General features: G+C 55.9%; 2 protein-coding genes across 2 annotated transcripts in view; one reads left to right on the top strand and one right to left on the bottom strand.

Annotated features, from left to right (window-relative positions):
• The window catches only part of SEZ6L2 (seizure related 6 homolog like 2), a 34,675-nt gene extending 24,432 nt beyond the window's left edge, over positions 1-10,243 (bottom strand). The window contains 9 exon segments of the mRNA XM_038763737.1: positions 628-791; positions 1,073-1,185; positions 1,187-1,242; positions 4,202-4,387; positions 4,582-4,783; positions 6,635-6,774; positions 7,492-7,788; positions 8,443-8,574; positions 9,708-10,243. Of these exon segments, the coding sequence (XP_038619665.1) occupies positions 628-791; positions 1,073-1,185; positions 1,187-1,242; positions 4,202-4,387; positions 4,582-4,783; positions 6,635-6,774; positions 7,492-7,788; positions 8,443-8,574; positions 9,708-9,768 (1,351 nt within the window). The 5' untranslated portion in view covers positions 9,769-10,243.
• A 6,293-nt stretch (positions 10,244-16,536) lies between these two features.
• Positions 16,537-18,865, top strand: ASPHD1 (aspartate beta-hydroxylase domain containing 1). Its single transcript, XM_038763301.1, has 3 exons — positions 16,537-17,723; positions 17,930-18,043; positions 18,155-18,865. Exons 1-3 carry the CDS (start codon positions 17,033-17,035, stop codon positions 18,262-18,264), a joined length of 915 nt encoding a protein of 304 aa, XP_038619229.1. The 5' UTR covers positions 16,537-17,032; the 3' UTR covers positions 18,265-18,865.
• The last annotated feature ends 1,440 nt before the right edge of the window (positions 18,866-20,305 follow it).

Raw genomic sequence — 20,305 nt, 5'->3', positions numbered from 1 at the left:
ATGTTGCCAACTTGGACTTCCCAAGCGCTTAGTCCAGTGCTCTGCACACAGTAAGCGCTCAATAAATACGCTTGATTGATTGATTGATTAGCTTCTCTAAGCCTCAATTACCTCATCTGTAAAACGGGGATGAAGACCGTGAGCTCCAGGTGGGACAGGGACAGCGTCTGACCTGATTACCTTATGTCTGCCCCACCGCGTAAAACAGTGCCTGGCGCTTAACAAATACCATAGTCGTCATCATCGTGAGACTTTTTGCATCTGGGGTAAAATAATAATAATAATGATGAGGGCCTTTATTAAGCGCTTACTATGTGCAAAGCACTGTTCTAAGTGCTGGGGAGGTTACAAGGTTGCCCTACAGGGGGCTCACAGTCTTAATCCCCATTTAACAGATGAGGTCACTGAGGCCCAGAGAAGTGATTTGCCCAAAGTCACCCAGCTGACAGAGCAGGGATTTGAACCCGTGACCTCCGACTCCAAAGCCCGGGCTCTTTCCACTGAGCCACGCGGCTTCTCCGCCGGGTTAAAGCTGGGTAAGGTGTCAAACTCGCTGGTCTGGGAAGCTGTAGGGGAAGATCCTCTCTCCGGGCAGGGGAAAGTCTCGCGCGGGGGGACACCAGTTACCCTCGTAGCGGAGGCTGAGCAGCAGCGGGTTGGCCGGAGTCTCTGACAGAAGCTCCACGTAGAGGGACTGGGCATCGCTGAGCAGGCCCCGCTCCGGGATGTCGTCCATGTCTGAGTCGTAGATCAGCGGCGACAGCGGCCCTCCACCGGAGCGGACCACCAGCCTCGAGGCCGCCATGAGGAAAGAATAAGAGAGAAACAGAGAAAACTTTCTCTTCTAGGCCGCACCTCCTGGGCCCTAGGGTCTTCCCTGTGGTTTTCCCGTCTTTGGAAAGGTCTTGTCCACCACAATTCCCTCCCCTCTGGGCAGAAAAGCCTTCCCTCCCACTTCCGGACAGGTGAGCTTATCCTCCCCGCTAGGCCGGCTCTCCCCCCGGCCCCCCGTCTCCTGTCCCCCTCTGCCCCACCCCGGGCACGAGAGCCTTTTCCCCCAAAGCCCCCTCACCGATCGTTGTCCTCATCCAGAGAGACCCTCTCAAAGTGCAGGTGCAGCCTCCGGCCTTCGGCCGCCTCGATGATCCAGCGGCAGGTGAGGTTGGGCCCCGCGGCCCCCCCCGGGCTCGGGGGACACAATCCTACCCAGTGTGGCGTTGTGGATGGAGCCCCCACAAGCCGCTGAAGGAAAGAGAGCGTCACAGAAAGCCTTGGGATGGCTTCTCCCGCGGGGTCCCGGCTTTGCTCCCAGGGTTTCGGCCGTGCCCCCCGATCCCGCGTCCCCAGGTGAGAGAACCCTCACCCACATACCCTCTCTTACCTTCACCCTCGCCCTTGCGGCACTTCCCAGACCGAGCCCCCTTTTTCCTCTCCTCCTCCCCATTCATTCGTTCATTCAATCGTATTTATTGAGCGCTTACTGTGTGCAGAGCACTGGACGAAGCACTTGGGAAGCACAAGTTGGCAACACATCATCATCATCAATCGTATTTATTGAGCGCTTACTATGTGCAGAGCACCGCACATAAACACCGTCTCTAAACACATAGAGACGGTCCCTACCCAACAGTGGGCTCACAGTCTAGAAGAATCAATCAATCAATCAATCGTATTTATTGACCGCTTACTGTGTGCAGAGCACTGGACTAAGCGCTTGGGAAGTACAAGCTGGCAACATATAGAGACAGTCCCTACCCAACAGTGGGCTCACAGTCTAGAAGGGGGAGACGGAGAACAAAACCAAACATACTAACAAAATAAAATAAATAGAATAGATAGGTACAGGTAAAATAAATAAATAAATAAATAGAGTAATAAATATGTACAAACATATATACATGTGCTGTGGGGAAGGGAACCCTACTGCCTTCCCCTCCCCACAGCACCTGTATATATATTTGTACAGATTTATTACTCTATTTGACTTGTACATATTTATCAATCTATTTATTTTGTTAATGATGTGCATTTAGCTTTAATTCTATTTGTTCTGATGACTTTGATACCTGTCCACATGTTTTGTTTTGTCGTCTCCCCCTTCTAGACTGCGAGCCCGTTGTTGGGTAGGGACCGTCTCTCTATGTTGCCGACTTGGACTTCCCAAGTGCTTAGTACAGTGCTCTGCACACGGTAAGCGCTCAATAAATACGATTGAATGAATGAATGAATGAATGAATGGATATTCTTATACTCTACTAATTCCCCTATCCCTTATCTACTTTAAAGTCTGTCTCCCCTGGTGGACTGTAAACTCCTTGTGGGCAGGGCTCAGGTCTACCACCTCTGGCTTTATTTATGGTATTTGTTAATACCGTACGTCATGTTGACGACTTGTACTTCCCAGGCGCTTAGTACAGTGCTCTGCACACAGTAAACGTTCAATAAATACTATTGAATGAATGAATGAATGTTAAGTATTTACTATGCGTCAAACACTGTTCTCAGTGCTGGGGTAGGTATAATTTTTTTGATATTTGTTAAGCGCTTACTATGTGCAAAGCATTGTTCTAAGCACTGGGGGGGATACCCTTCTAGACTGTGAGCCCGCTGTTGGGTAGGGACCATCTCTATATGTTGCCAACTTGTACTTCCCAAGCGCTTAGTACAGTGCTCTGCACACAGTAAGCGCTCAATAAATATGACTGACTGACTGACTGAATAAATACCATTGAATGAATGTTAAGTATTTACTATGTGTCAAACACCGTTCTCAGTGCTGGGGTAGGTATAATTTTTTTTTTTTGGTATTTGTTAAGCACTTACTATGTGCAAAGCATTGTTCTAAGCACTGGGGGGGATATTCTTCTAGACTGTGAGCCCGCTGTTGGGTAGGGACCGTCTCTATATGTTGCCAACTCGTACTCCCCAAGCGCTTAGTCCAGTGCCCTGCACACAGTAAGCGCTCAATAAATACGATTGAATTAATGAATGAAATACAAGGTGATCAGGTTGTCCCATGTGGGGCTCACAATCTTAATCCCCATTTTCCAGATGAGGGAACTGAGGCCCAGAGAAGTGAAGTGACTTGCCCAAAGTCACACAGCTGACAAGTGGTGGAGCTGGGATTAGAACCCACAACCTCTGACTGCCAAATCCGTGCTCTTTCCATTGAACCACGCTGCTTCCCTGAATTAATAAATTAATTACTTTGGACACAGTCCCTGTCCCGTATTGGGCTCACAGTCTAACTAGGAGGAAGAACAGGAGAATGAGGCCCAGAGAAGTGAAGTGACTTGTCCAAGGTCACACAGCAAGCAATTCATTCATTCAATCGGATTTATTGAGTGCTTACTGTGTGCAAAGCACTGGACTAAGCGCTTGGGAAGTACAAGTCGGCAACATAGAGAGACGGTCCCTACCCAACAACGGGCTCACAGTCTAGAAGGGGGAGACAGACGACAAAAGAAAACATGTGGACAGGTGTCAAGTCGTCAGAACAAATAGAATTAAAGCTAGATGCCCATCATTAACAAAATAAATAGAATAGTAAATATGTACAAGTAAACTAAATAGAGTAATAAATCTGTACAAACATATATACAGGTGCCGTCGGGAGGGGAACTGACAGAGACGGGATTAGAACCCGGCTCTGCTGCGGCTTAGAGAAGCAGTGTGGCTCAGTGGAAAGAGCCCGGGCTTTGGAGTCAGAGGTCATGGGTTCAAATTCATTCATTCAATCGTATTTGTTGAGCGCTTACTGTGTGCAGAGCACTGGACTAAGAGCTTGGGAAGTACAAGCTGGCGAATCCCAGCTCCGCCACTTGTCAGCTGTGTGACTTTGGGCAAGTCACTCAATTTCTCTGTGCCTCAGTTCCCTCATCTGTAAAATGGGGATTAAGGCTGTGAGCCCCACGTGGGACAACCTGATCACCTTGTCATCTCCTCAGAGCTTAGAACGGTGCTCTGCACATCGTAAGCGCTTAATAAATGCTATCATATAGAAACCCAGGTCCTCCGACTTGGGTTTTCCCACTAGGCCGTGTTGCTTCTCAAACGCTCCGCACACAGTAAGCGCTCAATAATTACCACTGATGGATTGACGGATTGATCGAAGAGCCTTGTCCCGTGCAGCTTTCCTTTCCCTTCCCCTCTCTGACCCCGGGACACGGACCCTTCTCTCCCCCCGGCCCCGGCCTCTCACCGACGCAGACAGGCGGCTCCCCGCTCCAGACCGGGCGCGTGGCGTTGAGGCAGACGAGGCCTTCTTCCCCGTGGAGTTGGTAGCCCGAGTCACAGTGGAAAGTAGCGGCACCCCCGGGGTGGACGTCTGTCACACTCACATCCCCGTGGGCCGGCCGGGGAGGAAAGCCGCAGCTCAGGAGGTACGCTGCGGAAAGACGGGGGGGCGGCGGTCGGAAGGTATTCCCGCTCCGGTCCTCGGATCCCAGTGGGAGCCGGATCTGGGAGCGGCCCACTCGTCTCTTAGTCTCTCTTCTCAGGGCAGGGCAACCAACTCTCTCCCAACCCCTCTGCTCTCTTCCTTCCCTCCATCACCCTCCGCGCCCCACCTTCTTCACTCACCCTGGTAGCGAATCCGGAAGCCATTTCCCCGGGAGGCCCGAGGGCTCCGAAAATGGAGCAGCAGCTGGTTGGTTGGACTGCGCAGGACCTGCCCCTCTCCTAGCAGCGAAGCGTTGGCCAGAACCTGGGGGACCGGAGCTGGAGACCCCCCGACTGCCAGCACCAACAGCCCCTCTTCCCGGGACAGGTTCAGGGACTGCACCTGAATCAATCAATCAATCAATCAATCAATCAATCAATCGTATTTATTGAGCGCTTACTATGTGCAGAACACTGTACTAAGCGCTTGGGAAGTACAAATTGGCAACACATAGAGACAGTCCCTACCCAACAGTGGGCTCACAGTCTAAAAGGGGGAGACAGAGAACAGAACCAAACATACCAACAAAATAAAATAAATAGGATAGAAATGTACAAGTAAGATAAATAAATAAATAAATAGAGTAATAAATCTGTACAACCATATATACATATATACAGGTGCTGTGGGGAAGGGAAGGAGGTAAGATGGGGGGATGGAGAGGGGGATGAGGGGGAGAGGAAGGAAGGGGCTCAGTCTGGGAAGGCCTCCTGGAGGAGGTGAGCTCTCAGCAGGGCCTTGAAGGGAGGAAGAGAGCTAGCTTGGCGGAGGGGCAGAGGGAGGCCATTCCAGGCCCGGGGGATGACGTGGGCCGGGGGTCGACGGCGGGAGAGGCGAGAACGAGGTACAGTGAGGAGATTAGCGGTGGAGGAGCGGAGGGGGATACATTGACTGAGTCGGAAGACCACCCCACTGCCACCTGACACTCAGCTTCTCTGCACGGTGTAGTGAATACACCCAGGGCCCGGGAATCAGAAGGTCGTGGATTCTAATCCCGGGAATCAGAAGATTGTGGATTCTAATCCCGGCCCGGCCCCTTTTCTGCTGTGTGACCTTGGGCAAGTCACTTTCCGCCTCTACGCCTCAGTTACCTCACCTGTAAAAGGGCGACCGAGTCTTTTCATTCAATCGTGTTTATTGAGCGCTTACTGTGTGCAGAGCACTGGACTAAGCGCTTGGGAAGTACAAGTTGAGAAGCAGCGTGGCTCAGGGGAAAGAGCCTCGGCTTTGGAGTCATGGGTCATGGGTTCGAATCCCATCTCTGCCAATTGTCAGCTGCGTGACTTTGGGCAAGTCACTTCACTTCTCTGGGCCTCAGTTCCCTCATCTGTAAAATGGGGATTAAGACTGTGAGCCCCCCGTGGGACAACCTGATCTCCTTGTAATCTCCCCGGTGCTTAGTACAGTGCTTTGCACATAGTAAGGGCTTAATAAATGCCATCATTATTGTTATTATTACAAGTCGGGAACATATAGAGACGGTCCCTATCCAACAGTGGGCTCACAGTCTAGAAGAGTCTTCAGCCCCACACGGGACAGGGACTGCGTCCGACCCGATTTGCTTGTGATGATAATAACGATGGTATTCGTTAAGCGCTTACTATGTGCAAAGCACCGTTCTAAGCGCTGGGGAGGATACAAGGTGATCGGGTTGTCCCACGGGGGGCTCACAGTCTTAATCCCCATTTTACAGATGAGGTCACTGAGGCGCAGAGAAGTGGCTTGCCCAAAGACACACAGCTGACAAGTGGCGGAGTTGGGATTTGAACCCATGACCTCTGGCTCCAGAGCCCGGGCTCTTTCCACTGAGCCACGCTGCTTCTCTAAGCTCCACGCTGCCTGTATCCACCCCAGCGCTTAGTACAGTGCCTGGCACATAGTAAGTGCTTCACAGCTATTCTTATTATTATCCCCTGCCCTCTCAGGTCATCTCAAACCCCAATCCACCCTTGTCCCGCTGCGTGTGGCTTCAGATAATGTTAAGGCCATGGGGACTGGATATTTGGTGAGGGGGCATTATGAGGGAAATGGAAGGGAGACCCAGAGACGGGTCTAGGTTGGGGTCTCAATCAATCAATCAATCAATCGTATTTATTGAGCGCTTACTGTGTGCAGAGCGCTGTACTATGCGCTTGGGAAGTACAAGTTGGCAACATATAGAGACGGTCCCTACCCAACGGTGGGCTCAGTTACCTGGATTTCAATGCCATAGCCGGGGTAGACTGAGATGCTGTAAGTGCAATCGAGAGGCCCCAGGGAGGGGCCGGCTGAACTTCCAAACTCCGGCGACTCCACAAAGCCCTCGCCTTCCGAGACGTTGTTGCTGCACAGAACTAGGGAGGCACAAGCCGACGAGAGAGGCCCCGATGAAGCTCCAGAGCAGCCCCAGGGAGGCACATTTCACCCCAGGTGACCTCCAGGACGCTTTCTCTCTCTCTCCAGTTCTCCTTGGATCCTGTCGTTGGACCCGTCCCTTTCTCTCGCCGAACCACGTTATCCCCACTCAGTGGTATTTCTTGAGCGCTCACTACGTGCAGACCCCATACCCAGCGCTTGGGAAAGTACAATAGAATAGTGTACGTAGATCCCTGCTCCCGAACCACGTTATCCCCACTCAGTGGTATTTCTTGAGCGCTCACTACATGCCGACACCGTACCCAGCACTTGGGAAAGTACAATGGAATAGTGTACGTAGATCCCTGTCCCTGAACCATGTTATCCCCACTCAGTGGTATTTCTTGAGCACTCACTACATGCAGACACCATATCCAGTGCTTGGGAAAGTGCAATAGAATAGTGTACGTAGATCCCTGCCCCCGAACCACGTTATCCCCACTCAGTGGTATTTCTTGAGCACTCACTACGTGCAGACATGGTACCCAGCGCTTGGGAAAGTACAACAGAATAGTGTACGTAGATCCCTGCTCCCAAGTTGTTTACCGAGGAATTATTTCCATTTCCCTTCCCTCCCTTCCCCGGCAGGTTAAGCCCCGGGAGTCCTACCTCCCCTAGCTCGTCATCCAGTCCCCCCAGCTCATCCCCAGGCTCACCGGGGCTGGTCACGGTGGTGACGGTGGTCGTGGTGATGAGGGTGGTCGTGGTCTCTTCCTCTCCGGCCTCGGGGCTGAGGGGTGGGCCCGGGGAAGCGGGATCCGGGGGCGGGGAGGCCGTAGTCCCGGGGGGTGGTGTCAGAAGCTCTGGACCAGTGGGCCTCGCTCCCCTGGTCTCCTTGGGGGTCACGGCCGTGGTGAGGGGTCCTACGCCTGGCTCCGTACCCCGCGGGGGCGAGGGTGGGGCTAGGGTCTGGTCCTCTGATGGAGCGGCTACTGTGGGGACGGGGGCCAGGCCTGGAGGGGAAGTCGGGGAAAGGGCACAGAGGCAAAGAGCGGGGGGATTAGGACGGGGAATCTCCCCCGAGATCGCGGGAAAGGGTGGGCTCTCGGTGGGGAGGGCGGAAGGGAAGATTGATCCACCTCTGTCTCCCACCAAATCCAATCCCACCCAAACGGGGGGCGACAGCGGTGGGGGAGACCCTTTGGCTTTTGTTCCGGTCAGAAGTCATTGGGAACCTAGTCCTGCCCTGCCTTGAAAGCCAGTGCCAGGCCTACCTCGGGTGGGACCCAAAGAAGACAGAGTCAGGGCTTCTGGCAAAAAATTCCCCGTTGGAACCAATTGCCAAGTCTCTCTACCTCAGCCTTCTTGGCAGTCCAACCCCAAGATTCTCTTTCCCCCTCTTCCCTTCCCCCTTCCTTATTCCACGCTCTAAATCCCTGCATTATCCCTTCTTTGGCCTTTGTCACTGCCCCCCGTCAGTCCCTCGTTTTTTTCCAGATTCCCTAGGTTGTTTTCTTTTTTCCCTCGCTCCCTGAAACCTCCTCTATGTCTCCCTGTCTTTCTTCCGTCCTGGCTTTTTCTCCGGCAACTTCTCTCGGCCTCCGCCTATTTGTCGGTGGGTCCGAGGTCCCCCACTCTGCCCGTTCCTCTGTCTGGGCCCGCCTCACCCGGGAAGGTGCCCATCTCCGGTCCTCTTCTCAGTAGGGCTCCATGAAGCAGCTCAGCCAGGACCACAGGCGGGGCCGTAGACAGCTCTCGGTTTCCCCCAGACATCGTCCCTTCCTCCTTCAGAGGGACTCCTAGGAGGGGAGGCCGTGTGAGCCCAGGGGGAAGATCGACTGGACGCCCTTCGCCACTGTTCCACCCCTAGGCCCTCCCTTCGGCGCTCCCCCGGTGACCTCTACATCTCCCAGGCCTCTGCCTAATTCCCAGCATGTCTCCCTCCCCCAACCCCATCCCACGTTCCTGCCCCGAGATCCGGGGTCCCTCACTCGATTAGATCCCCGAATTACGTCCAGCACCCTGCTCCCATTTTCTCTGCAGGGCCTCTTGTCCTCTGGGTCGGGATATTCTGGGAGCGAATCACCGCAGGGGCTTGGCGGCGCCAAGGCATGTCAGGGGTTAGGAGTTCAAGTTGAAAGCAATCTATTCAATCAATCGGTCGTGTTCACTGAGCGCTTACTGGGTGCAGAGCACTGTACTAAGCGCTTGGGAGGGTACACAGACACATTCCTTTGGATAGCACGTTCTCTGCCTATTGAGTGGGATTCTTCCAGCGATTTCCTTATTCCTCTGTCTGAGCTGATTTATAAGTCGGGGGTCTGTGGGCCACCCTCTACATGCCTTCCGTGTATGCTGAGGTCCACGGGTTGTGTGTGGGTAGCTCCGTTTCTCTATTAATGTGTGTCCATCTGCCTCGGCCCATCTGTCCGAGTATTTCTGGGTCTATTTCTGCGTCTTCCTCCCATCGCTCTCTAACTATGTCTTCACATGTCTGCCTCGGCCTGATTTTTCTGGTGTCTGTGTCCTGTGCGCATGGGGGTATGGTCTCTTTTTTCCGTCCTCTCTGGGTCGCCGGCCTCTCCCCTCTGGGAGTCTATCCTCTCATCCAGGATCCCCTTTTTTGATGGGGTCGGGGTCCTGTTACTGATGGTGCAGGAGGGAAGCGGCGGCTTTCCCCCACCCCCATCTTTTTCCTTTCCCCACTGCAGCGTCCCATCTCCCCCCCTCCCTCCTCCCCATCACCCCACCGGCTGCAAGAAGCTGGACGTGCCGGGAATTGGCGGGCGGGGGGAAGGGAGGTTGGGAGGGAAAAGGGACCCCCCTCTTCCTCGTGGTGCGTGATGATGGGTTCTATGTGGTAGCCCCCTCCCCATCCCCAGTCTCCTTTCGGGGTTGCAATCCTCATCTCCATCAATCCACTCCTTCTTACCTCGAGTCCAGGGGCAGCTCAGCAGCAGTAGCAGCAGGGAAGAGAGCCGGGGGGCCCCCATGGCTCTTCAGATCCCCGGCCTGCACCCCAATACTGCCAAGCCTCGATGGCCTTTTCCGCCTCTCTCCTTGGTGGCCACTGTTCCTTCCCTTTCTGTCGTCCTCTGGCTTTTTTTTTTTTTTTGGAGGAGGGGGGAAGAAGGGAAAGCAATAATAGGGAAAAAAGAGGAAATTGGCAGGGATGGGGGCCTGGGAATGCCAGACGCGTGGGTCCCTTCTTGCCCCGGATTCCTGCTTTCCTCTGTCCCGGGGTTACAAGGCTGCGGCTGGGAGATGGGAAAGGAGTTGGAAGGGAGAAGGGGGGGTCCGTCGGAGGGCCGGGATGCGTTTCTTTCCCTTCCCAGCCCGGACGCCTGGATCTGCCGGCCTTCCTCTGAAATCGGGTTGGGAAGGCTGCGGGAAGGCCGGGGAGGGGACAGGAGAGCTCGGGAGCAGGGGATGCGGGAGGGAGAAGCCGCTGAAGGTGCCGGAGCCCACGTCAGATCCTGGGGCTGGGCGAGGGGAGGGATCTAGTTTTTGTGGTGGGGGGGGGAAAAAGGAGGAGGAGGAGGAGGAGGGAAACAGAAGAAGAGAAAGAGAACAGGGAGGAGGAGGGACCTTTGAGGGGAAAAGGCCCAGCTGGACCCCCCCACAATAAAAACCATTCCCATCCTCCAAGAGAGAAGGGAAAACAAATCTGGCCATAGCAGAAATTCCCTGGAATCCTCTACTTCCCCCTCCCCATTTCCTCACACCATGACACAGCTGGATTCTCACCTCACCCCATCCACTAGTCCTCCATCACCCCTCACAAAACGCGCACCCTCCATCTGAATTCCCCTTCCATTTCAGAGAAGCAGCGTGGCTCAGCGGAAAGAGCCCGGGCTTTGGAGTCAGGGGTCATGGGTTCATTGGTTCAATCGTATTTATTGAGCGCCTACTGTGTGCAGAGCACTGTGCTAAGCGCTTGGGAAGTCCAAGCTGGCAACACATAGAGACGGTCCCTACCCAACAGCGGGCTCACAGTCTAGAAGGGGGAGACAGAGAACAAAACAAAACATAGTAACAAAATAAAATAAATATGTACAAATAAAATTTCACAGAGGGGGAAACTGAGGCATGGAGAAGTCGAGACTTGTCCAAGGTCCCCCAGCAGACCAGGGGCGGAGTCAGGATTAGAACTCAGGTCGCCCGATGCCCAGGCCCGGGCTCTAGTCACTAGGCCACGCTGCTGCTACTTTGCTGGTGACGTTTCACCGTGGCTCAGTGGAAAGAGCCCGGGCTTTGGAGTCAGAGGTCATGGGTTCAAATCCCGGCTCCACCAACTGTCAGCTGGGTGACTTTGGGTAAGTCACGTCACTTCTCTGGCCCTCAGTTACCTCATCTGGAAAATGGGGATTAAAAATGTGAGCCCCCGTGGGACAACCTGATCACCTTGTAACCTCCCCAGCGCTTAGAACAGTGCTTTGCACATAGTAAGAGCTTAACAAATACCATCATCATCATCATCATCATCATTTCTCCCCGCGCCCTCCAAGGCATTACCCTGGCCCCTCAGTTTCCCCCCCCAACCCAAACATCAAGTCCCCCCCGCATTCCCCAGTAAGCTTTTCTCTTCCCTCCCTCAACAGCTCCGTCCCACCCAAATTCCCTTCCAAGAATCGAAGGGCCCCATGGCTAAATTCATTCATTCCATCGTATTTATTGAGCGCTTACCGTGCGCAGAGCACTGTACTAAGCGCTTGGGAAGTCCAAGTCGGCAACGTAGACGGTCTCTACCCAACAACGGGCTCACGGTCTCCAAGTCTGCAACTCCCCACTGCTTCACACCTCCCTGTGGGCCCTCACTTAATACTGCGCTCATCGATTGATTAATTCCCCGCCTGACGCGCCTGGGTTCCTTCGAGGTGTCCCCTTTCTAATAATAATAATAATAAAGATGGCATTTATTAAGCACTTACTATGTGCAGAGCACTGTGCTAAGCGCTGGGGAGGTTACAAGGTGATCAGGTTGTCCCACGGCGGGGGGCTCACAAGCTTCATCCCCATTTTGCAGATGAGGGAACTGAGGCCCAAAGAAGTGAAGTGACTTGCCCAAAGTCACACAGCTGACCATTGGCGGAGCCTGGATTTGAACCCATGACCTCTGACTCCAAAGCCCGGGCTCTTTCCACTGAGCCAGTTCTAGAAACGTTCCCCCATCTGGATTCCCCCCGTAAGAGGACCCTCGCCGCCCCCGGTCCGCCGCGGCCCCATATTCATTCAATCGTATTTATTGAGCGCTTACTGTGTGCAGAGCACTGTACTAAGCGCTTGGGAAGTCCAAGTTGGCAACATAAAGAGATGGTCCCTAACCAACAATGGGCTCATACTAGAGAAGCAGCGTGTTTCAGTGGAAAGAGCCCGGGCTGCGGAGTCAGAAGTCATGGGTTCTAATCCCGGCTCCGCCGCTTGTCTGCTGTGTGACCTTGGGCAAGTCACTTCGCTTCTCTGGGCCTCAGTGACCTCATCTGGAAAATGGGGATGAAGACTGACGGCCCCATGTGGGACAACCTGATCGCCTTGTAACCTCCCCAGCGCTTAGAACAGTGTTTAGCGCATAGTAAGCGCTTAACAAATGCCAAGATTAGCAGCGCGGCTCAGTGGAAAGAGCAGGGGCTTTGGAGTCAGGGGTCATGGGTTCAAATCCCGGCTCCGCCACTTGTCAGCTGTGTGACTTTGGGCAAGTCACTTAAAGACTGTGAGCCTCCCCGTGGGACACCTGATCACCTTGTAACCTCCCCAGTGCTTAGAACAGTGCTTTGCAAAGAGTAAGCGCTTAATAAATGCTATTGTTATTATTATTATTCTCTGGGCCTCACTGACCCCATCTGTCAAATGGGGATGAAGACTGTGAGCCCCCCGTGGGACAACCTGATCACCTTGTAACCTCCCCAGTGCTCAGAACAGTGCTTGGCACATACTAAGCACTTAATAAATGGCATCATTATTATTATTCTTCTCTGGGCCTCACTGACCCAATCTGTCAAATGGGGGTGAAGACTGTGAGCCTCCCCGTGGGACAACCTGATCACCTTGTAACTTCCCCAGCGCATAGAACAGTGCTTGGCACATAGTAAGCGCTTAATAAATGCCATCATCATTATTATTATTCTCTGGGCCTCGGTGACCTATACGATTGATTGATTGATTGATTGATTGACCTCATCTGTCAAATGGGGATGAAGACTGTGAGCCCCAAGGGGGCCAACCTGATCGCCTTATATCTCCCTCAGCGCTTAGCAAATACCAACATTATTATTATTATTATAGGCCCGTTGTTGGGTAGGGACCGTCTTTGTTGCTGACTTGTCCTTCCCAAGCGCTTAGTGCAGTGCTCTGCACACAGTAAGCGCTCAATAAATACGATCGAATGAATATGTTGCCGCCTTGTCCTTCCCAAGTGCTTAGTGCAGTGCTCTGCACACAGTCAGCGCTCAATAAACACGATCGAATGAATGAATATGTTGCCGCCTTGTCCTTCCCCAGCGCTTAGTGCAGTGCTCTGCACACAGTCGGGGCTCAATCGAATGAATGAATGGCATCTGAGTGTGCGCGCACCCGGGCCCCATCCTGACGCTCCCCTGTACATATTTACTATTCTATTTGTCAGCTGTGTGACTTTGGGCAAGTCACTTAACTTCTCTGGGCCTCAGTTCCCTCCTCTGTAAAACGGGGATGAAGACTGTGAGCTCCCCGAGGGACAACCTGATCACCTTGTAAACTCCCCAGCGCTTAGAACAGTGCTTTGCACATAGTAAGCGCTTAATAAATGCCATTATTATTATTTATTTTATTATGTTAATATGTTTTGCTTTGTCTTCTGTCTCCCCCTTCTAGACTGGGAGCCCGTTGTGGGGGAGGGACCGTCTCTATCTGTTGCTCAGTTGGACTTCCCAAGCGCTTAGTCCAGTGCTCTGCACACAGTCGGCACTCAGTAAAGACGATGGAATGAATCCTCACTGTGCACCCTCACTGGACCTCGTTCTCGCCCGTCCCGCCATCGACCCCCGGCCCACGTCCTCCCCCTGGCCCGGAATGGCCTCCCTCCGCACATCCGCCAAACTATCTCTCTTCCTCCCTTCAAAGCCCTACTGAGAGCTCACCTCCTCCAGGAGGCCTTCCCAGACTGTGCCCCCTCCTTCCTCTCCCCCTCCTCCCCCTCCCCATCCCCCCGCCTTACCTCCTTCCCCTCCCCACAGCACCTGTATATATGTACATATGTTTGTACAGATTTATTACTCTTTATTTATTTTACTTGTACATATTTACTATTCTATTTATTTTATTTGGTTAATACGTTTTGTTTTGTTGTCCGTCTCCCCCTTCTAGCCTGTGAGCCCACTGTTGGGTAGGGACCGTCTCTAGATGTTGCCAACTTGGACTTCCCAAGAGCTTAGTCCAGTGCTCTGCACAGAGTCAGCGCTCAATAATAATAATAATAATGGTATTTGTTAAGCGCTTACTCTGTGCAAAGCACTGTTCTAGGCGCTGGGGGGATACAAGGTGATCAGGTTGTCCCACATGGGGCTCACAGTCTTAATCCCCATTTTACAGATGAGGGAACTGAGGCCCAGAGAAGTGACTTGCCCAAAGTCACACAGCTGACAATTGGTGGAGCCGGGATTTGAACCCATGACCTCTGACTCCAAAGCCCGGGCTCTTTCCACTGAGCCATGCTGCTTCTCTATAAATACGATCGAATGAATGAATGTACTATTCTATTTATTTTATTTTGTTACCATGCTTTGTTTTGTTGTCCGTCTCCCCCTTCTAGCCTGTGAGCCCGCTGTTGGGTAGGGACCGTCTCTAGATGTTGCCAACTTGGACTTCCCAAGCGCTTAGGCCAGTGCTCTGTACACAGGCAGAGCTCAATAAATACGATTGTATGACTGAATGAACTATTCTATTTATTTTATTTTGTTAATATGTTTCGCTTTGTTGTCTGTCTCCCCCTTCTAGCCTGTGAGCCCGCTGTTGCGTAGGGACCGTCTCTGTATGTTGCCAACTTGGACTTCCCAAGAGTTTAGTCCGGTGCTCTGCACACAGTCAGAGCTCAATAAATACGATGGAATGAATGAATGAATGAATGTATTTCATTTATTTGAATATTTATTTTATTTTGTTAATATGTTTTGCTTTGTTGTCTGTCTCCCCTTTCTAGCCTGTGAGCCCGCTGTTGGGGAGGGACCGTCTCTATCTGTTGCCCAGTTGGACTTCCCAAGCGTTTAGTACAGTGCTGTGCATACAGGCAGCGCTCAATAAATGCGATGGAATGAACTAATGAACTATTCTATTTATTTTATTTTGTTAATACGTTTTGCTTTGTCGTCTGTCTCCCCCTTCTCGCCTGTGAGCCCGCTGTTGTGTAGGGACCGTCTCTCTAGGTTGCCAACTTGGACTTCCCAAGCGTTTAGTCCGGTGCTGTGCACACAGTAAGCGCTCAATAAATACGACTGAATGAATGAACTATTCTATTTATTTTATTTTGTTAATATGTTTTGCTTTGTCGTCTGTCTCCCCCTTCTAGCCTGTGAGCCCGCTGTTGCGTAGGGGCCGTCTACGGTTGCCAACTTGTACTTCCCAAGCGTTTAGTCCAGTGCTCTGCACAGTAAGCGCTCAATAAATATGATTTAATGCATGAATGAACTATTCTATTTATTTTCTTTTGTTAATATGTTTTGCTTTGTCGTCTAGCAGCATGGTCACTGGAAAGGGCCCGGGCTTTGGAGTCAGAGGTCATGGGTTCGAATCCCGACTCCGCCACATGCCTGCTGTGTGACCTTGGGCAAGTCGCTTCACTTCTCTGAGCCTCAGTTCCCTCGTCTGTAAAATGGGGATGAAGACTGTGAGCCCCACGTGGGGCAACCTGATCACCTTGTATCCCCCCCCAGCGCGTAGAACAGTGCTTTGCACAGAGTAAGCGCTTACTAAATGCCATCATCATTATTATTATTATTAGGTTGCCAACTTGGGCTTCCCAAGCGCTCAGTCAATACAGCAAGCGCTCAAGAAACACGAGCCCCTTCCTTCCTCTCCCCCTCGTCCTCCTCGCCATCCCCCCATCTTAGCTCCTTCCCTTCCCCACAGCACCTGTATATATGTATATATGTTTGTACATATTTATTACTCTATTCATTTATTTATTTATTTATTTATTTTGCTTGTACATATCTATTTTATTTTGCTAGTATGTTTGGTTTTGCTCTCTGTCTCCCCCTTTCAGACTGTGAGCCCACTGTTGGGTAGGGACTGTCTCTAGATGTTGCCAATTTGCACTTCCCAAGCGCTTAGTACAGTGCACATAGTAAGCGCTCAATAAATACGATTGATGATGATGCTGCTGAATGTCTCCGCGTGGGCTTTCAGCACCGCCGCGGCGCGGACAGCTCCAGGCCCCGCCCCCGGCTCTGCGAGCGCGCTGATTGGCTGTCGCCGGCTGTCAATCACAGCGCCGCTGCCGCCCCCCTCCTCCCCGCTTCCCGCGCGCTGATTGGCTAGCGCCGGCTGTCAATCACGGCGCCGCTGCCACCCCGGCCCGGCTTCCCGCGCGCTGATTGGCTAGCGCCGGCTGTCAATCACGGCGCCGCTGCCGGGGGCGGCCGGCAGGGGGCGAGGCCGGCCGATGCCTCCGCCTCCCAGAACCCTTCGCGCCTGTGGCCAAGGTTGTCCATCCCCCTTCCCCATCCCCATCAGCAGGTCCTTGCTGCTCGTCTGGTGGGGGCCTCCCTCCTCCTCCTCCTCCTCCCGCCCCGACCCCACCCCCTTTTCGCATTGCGGGGTGGCCGACCTCCCACTTAACCACCACCCATCCCCGACCCGCCCGAATCCTTCCCCCCCGCATCCCCAGGCCCTTGGGACTGGAGGCCCCCCTGCTTGGGCCCAGCTCCTCCCCCGTCCCCCCGGGGTGGGCCCGACGGGATGGGTGCGGGGGACAGGGTGACGTCAGGCCGAGGGGGAGGCAGGAGAGGAAGAGCGGGAGAGAGGGGGTGGACCGGCCCCGGCTGCTGACACCCGGCTGAGGGATCCCCCGGCTCCAGTGGTGGGGTTGGAAACCCCTCAGGTAGGGAGGAGAGCCACGAGGACCGGAGGGCCAGAGCCAGGGAGGGCCGGGAGAGGGATGAGAGGAAAGGGGCGAGGCCCAGGCAGGGCCCCGAAAAGCTGGAGCTGAGAGGGGAAGGCAGGGATCGGTGGAAAGGAGCGGTTGGAGGGTAGGCCCAAGCCCTCTCCCGCCTTTCCTCCCTCGCCATGCCCTCTTGGCCCCTGCCCCTGGGCTGCCCGGCCCTCACGCTGCTCCTCGGGGCCCTCACTTCCCTTTTCCTTTGGTACTGCTACCGCCTGGGCTCCCAGGACGGCCCGGGCCCAGGAGCCGGTGGCCCGGGAGCGGGCACCGAGGCCGGGGACCCCGGCGAGGGAGCCGGGGCCGAAGGCCCGATGAGCCGGAGACTGAGGGCCTACGCCCGCCGCTACTCCTGGGCCGGCATGGGGCGGGTGAGGAGGGCCGCTCGGGTCGGGCCCGGGCCCGCCGGGGGCCCGGGCATCCAGCGTCCAGCCCTGCTCTTCCTGCCGGACCTGCCCTCTTCTCCCTTCGTGCCCCGGGACGCCCAACGGCACGACGTCGAGCTCCTGGAGGGCAGCTTCGCCGCCATCCTGCGGGACTTTGGCACCGTGAGCTGGGACTTCTCGGGGTCGCCCTCCCCGCCCCGGGGCTGGTCGCCCGCCCCGGCCCCCGGCTGCCACCAGTTTCTGCTGTACCGGGCGGGGAGGTGCCAGCCGGGCAACTGCCGCCGCTGCCCGGGGGCCTACAGGGCTCTGCGCGGGCTGCGGAGCTTCGTGAGCGCCAACTCCTTCGGCAACGCCGGCTTCTCCGTCCTCCTCCCCGGGGCCCGGCTGGAGGGGCGGTGTGGGCCCACCAACGCTCGCGTCCGCTGCCACCTAGGTAAGGACACAGAGGGGGCGGGAAGGGCCTGGGGAGGAGGAGGAGGAGGGCACGCCGTGGGGCCTCGTCCCGCCTGGTACTTGGAAGGCCAGGCGCGGCGGCGGCGGCGGGGCCTCCACCCGTGCAGGCGAAGGAGGCCTCGGCCTCTGAGGTGCCAGCCGGGACCCCCGCCCTCTCCTCCTCCCCCCCCCCGCCGTCACCGCCAGGCCTGAAGATTCCCCCAGGCTGCGAGTTGGTGGTCGGGGGGGAGCCCCAGTGCTGGTCGGAAGGTCACTGCCTGCTGGTGGACGACTCCTTTCTGCACACAGCCGCCCACAACGGTAACGAGGACGGCGGCGGGGCTCCGCGGAAGCGCCGAGGGCTGGGTCTCCGGGGAGGCCGGCCGGGAGAGGAGTGGGGGGGGCCTCACTCGTCTCTCCCGTCCCGAACAGGCGCCCCCGAGGACGGGCCCCGTGTGGTCTTCATCGTGGACCTCTGGCACCCCAACGTAGCCGGAGCGGAGCGCCAGGCCCTGGATTTTGTCTTCGCGCCTGACCCCTGAAAGGAAAGCCTGGCATCCGGGTCCCCTCCGCTTAAAGGAATCCTTCAACCTCCCCGGCGGGGACTCTCTCCGCGGACGCCGGCGGGGAAGATGAGGCCTGGGATGCGAGGATGGCTTGGGCCGGCCATCCTCATCCGGGCTGGAGGGGCTTTGGGACGGGCGTGGGGGAAGAAGGGCACCCACAGGAGCTGGTGAGACCTTGGAGCAATAATATAAACCGTGACGCTCTCGCCAGTCTTCTAGATTGTTCCTTCTGCACACCTGGGGCCCAGGGACAGTCGGACCTGAAGTGCCGGGGCCGGGCGGCGGTGGTCCTTCAGGCCGGGATCGCATTCGTGCCTCTGTTAAACTAAACCCCTCGCTAAACTAATTCACCCCCGTCTCGGGACCCAGGCAGGAGCCAGGACTGGGCCTGACAGCTAGTAACCAGATTCCTATCCGCCGCCCACCCTCGCCCTCCCGCTTTTTCCTCACCCCGGCCCCTTCCCTGCCCACCCTGGCTGAGGGGCAGCAGCCTCTCTTCCCTCTCCACGGCCACACCCATCTTTCCAACTCACTTTATACCAATAATTTAATATAAAATAATAAATTATGCAAAGACAGGGAGGGAGGTGGGGGAAGAACACGGGCTCTGACCCTCTCGGAGTGGAGCGAATCACTCCCCCGGCGTGCCGGCTGGGGAAAAGCCGCTTATCCGCTCACGACTAGGTTAGTGGGTTAGGGAGACGGAGGCGGAAGACGAGGACTTGGCCCCCGCCCCGTAAAAGGCGGGGAGGGGAGGGAGGGATGAAGGACGTAGCAGGTGGCTAGGGTGGGGCGGAGGGGATCTTGGCACACACCACCTCCTAAAGAAGGTGTGGGGCGGGGGCTGTGAAACCAACTACAGGGGAGGACTCGTACCATGCACAGGAGAGGAGGGGAAGGCGGGTGGGGAGGGAATGTCGGAACAGGCCACAGACTTGAGGAGGAGAGGGGGTCGAGTGGAACGGGCCGCCCCCGCCCCGGCGAGCTGCTGGGAAACGGGGAGGGAGAGCGGAGGCCCGCGACCTGACCAGCAGCGCCGGGGGCCGAGGGGGAGGCCGGGGCGGGCGTTGTGCCCGAAGAGGGAAGGGGCCGCGGCTCAGTCCTTGAAGACGGCCTGCTGGCCGTGGGGTCGCTCGTCGTGGGTGATGTGGCGGCGGACGTGAATCCTGCGGACTCGGTGCTCCCGGCCCTCCTCGTCCTCGCCCCGGCCGGGCCCGCCTCCCCCCGCCGCGCCCCCCGTGGCCTCCAGGAGGGCGGGATCGGGGCCCCGTGGCGTCTCATAGATCAGGATATTCAGCGTCTCCTCAAAGATCCGGGCCTCTGGGAACTCGACCTGTGGGGAGGGCGCAGCTTAGGCGGGCGCTGGGGGGTGGCGGCTTCTTTTGGGGCTGGGGTCGGGGGGTGGAGGTTCGGGGCCGACCTCCATCAGGGCCAGTCTCTCTGCCCTTAAGACTCGGGGGCTCGGGGAGGCGAAACCTAGTAGGCTCCATCCTCCTCTCCCCCGGCCCCGGCTCTGTACCGGAGCCGCAGGGGCCCCGGTCTTCTCCCCCGACCCGCCGCCCCCTCGCCCCGGCCTCGCTCCCTGACCTTGGTCTGCTTCTTCTCAGTGGCGTAGACGATGGAAGTGCAGCAGACCTCGGCGATCTTGCGGCCCTGCCCGTAGAAGGACCAGCAGCAGATCTCATCGCCCAGCACGTCCTTGAGGAAGAGCAGCCGCCCGTGGAAGCGCAGCGCCAGCTTGTCGAACAGCTCGATGTTCTTCAGAAGGTTGTCGTCCGACGTGCTGGCGCGCCGGAGGGCGGAGCGGGTGGAGAGGGCGGGGGGCAGGCCAAGTTGAACCCAGGTGGCCCTGCCTGCCCCCCCCCCCCCCCCATCAATCGGATTCAAGTATCTTCTTCAGCCCTCCGCCCCCCCAGATCCGAACCGGGCATTTCCATCTCTCCCGAACTCCGGGAGAGACGGTTCCGGGACGGGGGGAGGACCCAAGTGGGGGAAGCCCGGAGTCGGGGGTGGCGGA

This window comes from Tachyglossus aculeatus, chromosome 21 (assembly GCF_015852505.1).
Source record: "Tachyglossus aculeatus isolate mTacAcu1 chromosome 21, mTacAcu1.pri, whole genome shotgun sequence".
Lineage (NCBI taxonomy): Eukaryota > Metazoa > Chordata > Mammalia > Monotremata > Tachyglossidae > Tachyglossus > Tachyglossus aculeatus.
The sequence above is the reverse complement of the archived record's forward strand: the minus strand, read 5'-3'. Positions and strand labels throughout refer to the sequence as shown.